Genomic DNA, 10,166 nt, shown 5'->3' on the forward strand with positions numbered 1-10,166 from the left:
AAAAGTTACATAAACAAAACCAAAACTTCAGTTGGGGTTTTATTGATAATTGCAATATAATATTTTTAACAGCCCTAGATGTCTGAAACAAATCTACTGTATTTGATCAAAGTCAATTAAGTGAGAAGTTGGCGTTTGTTGATTCGGCTCCACAGCTGAGCAGCTATCCTCATCCGTCCCTGGGATGCTCAGTTGCTTAGATACTGTTGCCAAAGCAGCCATGGACATCAGCCAATGAGCTTATTTGGCATGACCTGGTCCTTGCGGTTTCTGAGATGTGGCTGTGATTTACTGGGCGCACTTTGATTGAAGCTATTATTGGCTAATCGAGATCCAGTTCTATGGTGAGTCTGGGAAGTGCGGTCTGGAGTCTGTCCACAGTCCGATCTTTATCTGTTACGCCAGGCAGATCACTAAGAAACAGCCGCTCCAGGTTCCTAACACACACAAGTACGAACACACAATCAATGGTAATGCCAGTTGTTTTGCTAACTTTAACCACATGGCTAAATAACCGACCCTGTAAATTCACTAAACCAGATTTTCTCCTAAAATGCTTAGGGCTGTTACAGAGGCAGCATGATTTCCACAAACTGTTATTGTTATTTAAGTTAATTGTGTGTCCTAAGCGAGTGGTTTACTTTGGTTAATGATTAACTAGCCTTGGTAAACCTATTATGCTATAAATCATTTTCTGCTGATAACAGACAACATAAATGCTGTAGTTTACGATGCTTACACTTAAGATAGACGGATGTACCATTAAGCAATAGATATCATTTCTTTGTCTAGGTTAACTATATACCAAAATAATCTTAAATTTGGTTACATGCAATTTTTGCCAAGATAACTTGTGAGATGTGTGATAATTCATGTACGTAAGCAAAGTCAACAGTGACAAGAAGGTGTTTGGTTTCATTTTATCATTTATATTCATTTTTTGGCCAAAAACATGCGTCTATTAAATTTTCACTGCCAATCATGTTTAATTGGCCTGTCTTTGGTCGGATATTGGAAGTCTTTTAACGTGCTAGGTATTGCCTAAGGTCCATTTATTTGCCAATATTTGACTATTTTTTTTCTTTCAGGGACATTCACAATTATGATCCACAAAACTCTTGTGACAAGGACTTTCTTCGGTATTACTGTGTTTGCTTTCAGGTAAAAAATTAAGATGGGTTTGGAAAGATGCGAGTAAATAAATAATGTGTTTTCCTTTTTGCGTGGACAGGTTTGTAGGGACACGTGCAGTTACATACCCGAGTTGATAAAGAGCGATGAGTCCTTTATCTGTCACGTTGCCGCAGGAAACTATAGACATGTTCATCACACTCTCTTGCAGTGTCTTTATTTGAGTCAAACGCTCCAGACATGCGTCTTCAATATAAATACACTTAATCAACTTGATTTCCTTCACATGCTGTAGCCCCTCTAAAACACAAACAAAGGACAACAATTACAAACAATTTATCTTTAAACGCATTAAAGGTGCATTATGTAACTTTTTGAAGAATCTCTTAAAGGCGGGGTGCATGATCTCTGAAAGCCAGTGTTGATATTTGAAATAAATTAAAAACCAACACACCCCTACCCTGATTGCATCTGGACCTTCTTTTGGTAGACTCGCCCCACACATACGCAATCCAGGCAACGATGTCTGTTAGTATACATGCCCAGTACTTCTGATTGGCTACAAGTGTGTTTTGGTACTCCGCCTGACTCCCTTTTCAAAGTGTTTTTCAAAAATCATGCAACCCGCCTTTAGCTCACAATGCAATGCGAAATCAGTAATTGAAAAATGCCTTATTTCCCACAAACGTCACTTCTGTCATTTCAATGGTATTTTAACTGCTTGTATCAAACTAGAAAATGGGTAATTAGTTGTGGTAAACCATTCTCTGCAAACATTTGAAAGAAAAAAAATAGGTAATTGAAATGTGGCTCCCCTTGTGATGTCAGAAGAGGATACCACCACCCCTGAGTGTGTGATATACTTGTATGCTGCAACAAAATTGCCTTTGGGAAATGAAATAAAGTTGAACTGAACTGAACCCTTAATCTGCACTATCCAACCACAACACTGCCATTTAGTGCAGAGATCAGCTCATTTGCATTTAAAAGGACACCCCAAAAAACGACACATTTTTGCTCACACCTACAAAGTGACAATTTTAACATGCTATAATAAATTATCTATATGGTATTTTGAGCTTGAACTTCACATACGTCCTCTGGGGACACCAAAGATTTATTTAAAATCTTGTGACATGGCCCCTTTAACAAAGTTTGTATTTTGCTGCAAAACCCTCTAAATATATCCAAAAAAAGTCTTCAGTCACAAAAAATTCTAATATATTCCTTAAACCTTTTTTAACCGGTTAAAAAGTGCACTAAAAGGCCATTCGGAGTCCGGACTTACCACTTTGTTGGCAGAAAATTAATTTCATGGATTCTGCCAACAAAATGGTATGTCCAAATGGCCTGGATTAAGCGAACATATTTGATGATCATATAATATGTGCCGAGAGCATTCGGTTAATATCATTATTATGTCATTTTTGACAGAGGTGGCGTTTAGCGGCTTTTGCATCTGAGCTTTTCATATGTTATACGATATTCATTTGCTTAGCCGAATGCTAGGTAAAGAAAGCGAGTAAATGTTAAGGCTTTTGTCAAAGTACAGGAAGTGTAGAAATGTAAAATGTAGTGCACAGAAGCAAGACTGGATGTGTGAAACGACAGGATGTGTATGTGGGAAAAGAGAGAGCGCTGTGTGTAAAATACCCTTTTGCTTTACGTCACTTTTTCCCACAGCTGAACCTCTCATTCTCACCTGTGACACACACACGACGTCTCATCGTCTCACACACCAGTCTCAGCGCTCACAAACTTTCGCTCTCACTAGATGTCTTGTGGGGTCTAATGTAATAAATAATGTATGACTGTTTTGCAAGAGCAAATGGAGTAAGAGATCTTGTTTGGAGCAGGTGTTTGACCTCCATTCACTAATGATGTCATTAAAATTGCATGCGCAGTGTCACAACGTTAAAGGTTAAAGGATAATTCTGCTATATAAAGGTGGGTTTGTGCATTCAATTGATTAGTGAGCAGCCGATACTCACCCAGGTGATCGAAACCACGGTACATGATGCAGGACTCAGTGCCATCAATAGCTTCTATTTGGTACCGGCCGAGAGGCCCAGTAGGGAGTCCGTTGTAGTCATGCTGCCATCGGTCGAAACCACGGAAACGAACTTTTGCCCCACATCTCAAAAGCCACTCTGCTGCCGCTCGATCAGGGCCGACTGCTTTAATCCGCTCATAATCAACTCTATAAGAACAAAACAACAATCGTAATATATTAGCACCCGCCAAATATCTAAAAGAAAGTTATTATCTACATTATTTGTTAAGTACCCATCTTAAAGCTTCACTTGTTTTAGTGATCAGAATCCTTAAATGTCACTTAAAACACACATATGTGACCCTGGACCACAAACCAGTCATAAGGGTACATTTTTTTGAGATATTTATACTATATATTTATACTATTTATGTAGGGTTTGTTAGGACAGGACAATTTGGCTGAGATACAACTATTTGAAAATCTATAATCTGAGGGTGCAAAAAAATCAAAATATTAAGAAAATCCCTTTTTAAGTTGTCAAAATAAAGTCCTTCAACTGCATCCACTCACAAAAATAAAGTTTTGATATATTTGCGGTAGGTTATTTACAAAGTATCTTCATGGAACATTTTTTTACTTAAAGGGGACATATCATGAAAATCTGACTTTTCCATGTTTAAGTGCTATAATTGGGTTCCCAGTGCTTCTATCAACCTAGAAAATGTGAAAAAGATCAACCCGGTAATTTAGGCTTTGTAAACCATTCTCTGCAAGCTTGTGAAAAAATAGGTCTGAAATTTGGCTCCCCTTGTGATGTCAGAAGGGGATAATACCGCCTAAGCAGTGCGACGCGGCTTTTTATATTGCTAGGCAACCACCGAGTCAGTTGTCTTGTCAATCAAATATTGAAGCGTGAGCGCTCTTTTGCCGTTAACCGTCATATTAGCAGAAACTTTAAAAAGAGGGCGCTTGCTCTGACCTTGTTTGAGGGTGAGAGGTGCAAAAACAAGCAGGAAAGAGTGAGCTAGTGGAGTCCGGTTCTTCAAAGCAACTGTAAACTTCCCTCACCAGAACGTAAGGCCCGCCTCTCCCCTCATTCGATTGGACAATGGAAAGACGCGAAGGACGTTGGGCGCTTCTCTGCTCTCAGCGCTCCCTCAAAAGCGCGTGCTGCGGCCGGCGGCAAAACCCGCAAAGCACTTGGCGCGCATAAACAGTGCGCAAACGCTCCCTGCCCATAGAATATCATTCAAAAAAGGCGCCTGCAACTGCCATAAACGCTTTTGGTGTGATTAGCCCCTTTATCTGCACTATCCAATCACGGCACTGCCACTTAGTGCAGAGATCAGCTCATTTGCAATTAAATAGACACACCCATAAATAGTGATGGTCGCTTTCGAAGCACAGCTACATGAGGCTTCGAAACTTTTACGAATCTTTTATTTTGAATCATTGGTTCGGGGCGTGTTTCAAACTGGCCAAGTCACATGATTTTAGCAAACGAGGCTTCATTTCGTCATAACTGTTTCGAAAATCCAATGATTCACCAGTAGGGGGAGTTGTAAAAAAGTGTAAAATGTTTAGACCGAACTGCTTTTACACTATTTTGACCAGCAGGTGTCGCCAGCGTGTTTGGCGTTTCGAAAGCTTTGAAAAACTGAATCAATTTTTGAAGCAATTGGTTCAATTGATTTGAAGCTTCAAAAAGCTTCGTTTCTCCCATCACTACCCATAAACGTCTCATTTTTGCTAACACCTAAGAAAGTGGCAATTTTAACATGCTATAATTAATTATCTGTGGGGTATTTTGAGCTAAAACTTCACAAATTTACTCTGGAGACACCAAAGATTTATTTGACGTCTTATTTGACGAATTATTTCATAAATTATTATTTAATTAATTATACTTTGGGTCACATACACTATACATATTGTAGTGCAATAACTAGGTGTTCTGTACAGTTGTTATTTGTATATTGTATTTTTTTTTATTTATTTATTTTATTTACTTATTTATTTGTGTATTTACTGTTAACAATGGCAGCTGCTTCTTTGCACTATGCACTTTGGAGTCCATGACAAATTTCCCTGAGGGGACAATAAAGTATATTCTATTCTATTCTACATTCTATTTTATTCTACATACAAAAACAAACATTACATTAATGAATACTGCATATAATAGTAAAGTGCATAGTCTTGATAAGAAAAACCTATGAATATAATTCTGAAATGGGTCTTTATTGAGATCTGGAAAGTTGTTTAAAATGTTATGGGATAAATAAAATAAAATTATGACTTGTGATATTGTTTCTATATAACTGCTGTATTTTACTTGTTGAAAACAGCATTGAGCCATCCCCAGAACTCTCTCCTGCCCCCTGTCAGCTGCCAATGAGTGGACAAAATCTTGCGCGCTGACCAGGTAAACAATCTCATGTCTGTGGATCTGAGAGAGAGACAGAAAAGAGAGAGACAATGCATGAAGACTCACTTCTTGACTTAACTTGATCTCTACCTTTTAACATCGAGGGCGTCCGTTTGTCCACTCACGATTTCTGATATAAACTTTTATAGATTTAATGTATTTAATTAACACACCATTTATTCCAAAAGCGACACATGACGGCGCATTTAAGATTTTTGTTGAAGGATCCAACAGTAAACATTTATATGACATGCGTCATGCATTGCTGGAAATGTAGTGAGAACAACTGACGGTCACGTCATTGAATCTGAAAGACTACAAATATAAAACCTCTAAATCTCCCAGAATATAAAATACTGTTCATACGTTTTGAGACAATTCATTCATTTATCTAGTAATACACAACTGTTGTGATGACGGTGCGTAGAGGAGTGATTTGGATCGGTACCGCTCTCTCCACTGCTCGACGCTTCTATTTACATCCTGCTTCGATAGTGCGTGCTCGCTGAACTTTTACCCGCTGCGTCAGCCGCTTCCTGAGCTCTCATTGGTCATTGAGTGTGCGTCCGGCGTTCTCATTGGTTATTGAGTTTGCGTCGGGGGCGTGTCTGTCAACAGAGAAGCGATTTAGCAAGTTTAGCGAAGAACTGTTGGGTTCTGTGGAGAAACCGGACTTGATCAATGTCAAACATTTTGATCACTGTGTCATAGTTCTTTAACGAAGAGTGAAAACGTACGCTTTATAATGATCCGAACACTCGGTACCGTTCCCGCGTGCGCGCGTTTGCTTTCAAAGGGATCAAAGTCTGCAGCGTGCAGAGCTGCACATCACAGCGGGTGAGACTAACTGCAGCTGTACAAAGTACTTACCTTAACACACTACAGTAAAAGAAAGGACAATTATTTGCAGCAAAGTGTGCTTATTGTACATACTGTAGTGCAGTCAGTGTGGTTACTGTAACTGACACTAATTTAAAGTTAATATTGCAAGCAGAATAACATTCACATGAAGTTTTATTTCATGAACTTTGTTGTCGTTGTCTAAAAAGCAACTAAATTTAGTTAAATGATTGTGCGTGCAGCTCATTCGATGTGGCTGTTATCGGTGGAGGGATTGTTGGACTGGCATCAGCCAGAGAGCTGATCCTCAGGCACCCAAACCTCACTTTTACTCTGCTGGAGAAAGAGAAGGAGCTTGGTAGGTGTCTGTGTTCCAGGTAATTCTTCCCATCCACCCTGATTTCATATTCACTTCTCTATCGTCTTTTCTCCCCAGCTCTCCATCAGACCGGTCATAACAGTGGTGTGATCCACAGTGGGATTTATTACACTCCAGGTTCCCTGAAGGCTCAACTCTGTGTTCGTGGAGCCATGCTGACCTATCAGTACTGCCAGAAAAAAGGAGTCCCTTATAAGAGATGTGGTAAGGTGAGAATTTAAGAGACGCATGTTCAACGACTCCCTACGATTGTTTGGGCCAAAAAACACACAACCCTGAATCCACACCCCATTATATTTTTTGAAGATGTATGTAGTGATCATTAAAGAATCTAGACTGTGTGTATATGTTTAGCTTATAGTAGCAGTGAACAGAGAGGAAGTTCCTCGTCTGAAGGCTCTGTTCGAACGTGGTCAGAAGAACAACGTACCAGATCTCAATCTGATTGACGCCAAAGCCATCCGAGAGAAAGAACCGTACTGCAGGGTGAGACATTTTTTTCTGTTTGTGTGCCATTTATTGGATTGATCAATAACCAGCTGATTGCAAAATTACTTTCACTAGGTTTTCAGATAACCTTAGGCCGGCTGTATCAAGTACATCTAAATTATGACTATCGTCTATGTACTTTATGGTGAATACAGGGTTCCCACGGGTCCTTGAAATCCATTAAAGTTTGTGAATCTGGGGGAAATAATTCAAGGCCCTGGGACGTTTTTAAAAATATACATACATAGATAAAGGTCATTGAAAGTGCTTGAATCTAGTTTATGCAAGAAGTTTTCTGGAAAAAAAATCCATATTATTCCATGTGTAGTGTAGGATAATATCATAAAATTTCTAGCCTTTTAAGTACACGTGCTAAACTGTTTGCTTTAAATGCTTATATCTTCTGTATGCGAATGTTGATTCATACTAAAGTGCTTTTTTGCATAGTTGTGTTTGACACATGAAAACATCTCGGGTTACGTATGTAACTGTTGTTCCCTGAGAAGGGAACGAGACACTGCGTCTCCCTTGCCATACTTTCTAGGTCCCTGTAATGCCGTCTTTGGCAATATTTCAGATAGCGATATACTTCCTGGCTCCCGTGTCACCCTGTCTTTGTCGTTAAGCTTCACCATTGGTTGAATTTGATATACACATTCAGACGCACTTAACCCTGGAGGCATCCCCAGAGTGTCACCGCAGTGACGCAGCGCGAGTTCCCTCAAAATGGAACTGTAACAATGTATCTTAAAAGGTAACACCTTGCTCGTACTTGAAATGTGTCCCCACATTTAGTCCTTGAATTTGAGGGTATTGGACCTGGAAAGTCCTTGAAAGGTCCTTGAATTTGCAGTTAACTAAGGTGTGGGAACCCTGTGTATAATGTTTTAACTATGGGCTTTCTTTAACCGTGTCTGACAAATGATGTTTGATATAATTTGTGTGTTTATAGGGCATCATGGCGCTAGACTCTCCAAACACAGGTATTGTTGACTATCGGTTAATGGCTTTGTCCTATGGTAAAGACTTCCAGGAAGCAGGCGGCACTGTAATAACCAGCTTTGAGGCCTCTGACATCACACTTGCAGCCGAAAGCCCAGCCGGGAGTGCTGAAGGTGAGTTGCATGACCTATTCATGGTGTCGGATCTCATTATTTTCTCTAATTTCAATCTGTTCATTCTTTTCTTTAGGGATGAAGTATCCCATTATTATCAAAAGCTCAAAGGTGAGAATTTGATCTTGGCCAATTGCATTTTGTACCTTTTAAAATCCTTAATGCAGGTCTGTGTGTAGGGAGAGGAGGTGAGGAGTCGGTTTGTGTTGGCATGTGGAGGACTGTACTCCGATCGGTTGTCCGAGATCTCCGGTTGTAGTCCAGAGCCGCGTATAGTTCCCTTTAGAGGAGACTACCTGGTGCTTAAGCCGGAGAAGAACTATCTAGTTAATGGCAACATCTACCCTGTGAGTAGAAACACGCCACATATGTAATCCAAAGATTCAGGAGAACTTCATTTGAAGGTCTTTGTGTGTTTGGTGTGAGGTGCCGAACCCACGATTTCCATTCCTGGGAGTGCATTTCACTCCACGTATGGATGGTAGTGTCTGGCTGGGCCCAAATGCAGTGCTGGCATTTAAACGAGAGGGCTATAAACTCTTTGACTTCAACGCACAAGACTTCATTAATGCGCTCTCCTACAGGTACGTACTAAAAGCACTCACATATAACACAGTTGCACATCGCCACACACACACACACACACACACACACACACACACACACACACACACACACACACACACACACACACACACACACACACACACACACACACACACACGCACACACACACACACACACACACTGCTTAAAGTGCACTTAAATACTTATGAAGCATTCACACAGGACTCTTTCTTGTGTTAAAATCAGCCAGACACCGAGCACAGGGGAGCTAACGGCACATTTATAGGCACATTAAACTACTATACAGCATTGCTAATGTACAAACCCTATGCTCAAGATGTTTATCCTGCCCCAAGATTGATCTAATTGGTCCAAACTAACATTGATCTGCGCTGTGAGACTACATTTATTTTTAACTTCACAGTAAAAAAAATTCAACACTATGCATATTCTGTAAACAGACACTTTTTCTTGTTCATGACGTGTGTGTACATGTGTGTTTCTAGTGGCCTGCAGAGGTTGGTAATGAAAAACATTGTGTATGGAATGGGAGAGTTGTATAGAGGTGTGTTTACCAGCGCTCAAGTTAGGATTTTGCAGAAGTTCATACCTGAATTGAGCCCCAGTGATGTCATCAGGTATAAACATACACTCACTTTTTGGCAGGGTCATAAAATAGTCATTTATATTTTCCTACTGTTTATTTTTATTGTTTTTGCAGGGGTCCTTCGGGGGTTCGTGCACAGGCTTTGGATGCTGATGGAAACCTGGTGGATGACTTTGTGTTTGACAGTGGGAAGGGAGAGATGAGCAACCGTGTTTTGCATGTACGCAATGCACCGTCACCGGCAGCTACCTCTTCGCTGGCCATTGCTGAGATGGTCGCAGATGAACTGGAAAAAAGATTTTTGCTGTAGGCATGCCCGCCTGTGATGTCATGAGTAATTGCCATCACTATGGTTACACTCCAATCGTTATACTTTGATATGGAGTATAAGAGAAACATTATTATAATAGAGCGTTTTTTAGTCATATTTTATAGTAATGCGATGAGATTTGTGCTGCTCTTTTATAATGCATCTTCATTTCTGAAAATGATTCATTTGCTAGAAACAATTCTGGATAACTGTTATTATGTCTTTATAAATCTGATAATATAATAAAGATAAATTGTCTTAGATATATTTTGTAAGTTTGAATTCTAATAATAAAATTGAGTTA

General features: G+C 39.8%; 2 protein-coding genes across 5 annotated transcripts; one reads left to right on the plus strand and one right to left on the minus strand.

Annotated features, from left to right (window-relative positions):
• Positions 1-26: 26 nt before the first annotated feature.
• dmac2l (distal membrane arm assembly component 2 like) lies at positions 27-6,121 on the minus strand. Of its 4 annotated transcripts, none has more exons than XM_065296339.2 (5): positions 6,004-6,121; positions 5,463-5,576; positions 3,123-3,331; positions 1,260-1,431; positions 27-437 (listed from the first exon to the last, which is right to left on the minus strand). In XM_065296339.2, the coding sequence occupies exons 2-5, from the start codon at positions 5,564-5,566 to the stop codon at positions 323-325; spliced, it is 600 nt and encodes a 199-aa protein (XP_065152411.1). In that variant the 5' UTR covers positions 5,567-5,576; positions 6,004-6,121; the 3' UTR covers positions 27-322. The 4 variants fall into 4 exon arrangements, with proteins under 4 accessions (XP_065152411.1, XP_065152409.1, XP_065152408.1 ...); XM_065296337.1 differs by having other exon boundaries at positions 5,962-6,097; XM_065296336.1 differs by having other exon boundaries at positions 5,922-6,077.
• A 49-nt stretch (positions 6,122-6,170) lies between these two features.
• On the plus strand, positions 6,171-10,125 carry l2hgdh (L-2-hydroxyglutarate dehydrogenase). The gene is made up of 10 exons (XM_065296335.2): positions 6,171-6,392; positions 6,638-6,753; positions 6,832-6,983; positions 7,129-7,260; positions 8,216-8,378; positions 8,455-8,489; positions 8,558-8,725; positions 8,805-8,962; positions 9,452-9,583; positions 9,667-10,125. Exons 1-10 carry the CDS (start codon positions 6,301-6,303, stop codon positions 9,860-9,862), a joined length of 1,344 nt encoding a protein of 447 aa, XP_065152407.1. The 5' UTR covers positions 6,171-6,300; the 3' UTR covers positions 9,863-10,125.
• Positions 10,126-10,166: the final 41 nt, after the last annotated feature.

This window comes from Paramisgurnus dabryanus, chromosome 20 (genome assembly GCF_030506205.2).
Source record: "Paramisgurnus dabryanus chromosome 20, PD_genome_1.1, whole genome shotgun sequence".
NCBI lineage: Eukaryota > Metazoa > Chordata > Actinopteri > Cypriniformes > Cobitidae > Paramisgurnus > Paramisgurnus dabryanus.

Excerpts from the sequence above, each read along its gene's own strand:
- dmac2l (XM_065296336.1), bottom strand. Across the intron at positions 3,332-5,462 it reads CTCAATGCTGTTTTCAACAA|AGTTGATTATGAGCGGATTA; the intron begins GTAAAATACAGC and ends TTGTTCTTATAG. Across the intron at positions 438-1,259 it reads ATCGCTCTTTATCAACTCGG|GAACCTGGAGCGGCTGTTTC; the intron begins GTATGTAACTGC and ends TGTGTGTGTTAG.
- l2hgdh (XM_065296335.2), top strand. The coding sequence starts at position 6,301 with ATGATCCGAACACTCGGTACCGTTCCCGCGTGCGCGCGTTTGCTTTCA. Across the intron at positions 6,984-7,128 it reads CTTATAAGAGATGTGGTAAG|CTTATAGTAGCAGTGAACAG; the intron begins GTGAGAATTTAA and ends GTATATGTTTAG. Across the intron at positions 7,261-8,215 it reads AGAAAGAACCGTACTGCAGG|GGCATCATGGCGCTAGACTC; the intron begins GTGAGACATTTT and ends GTGTGTTTATAG.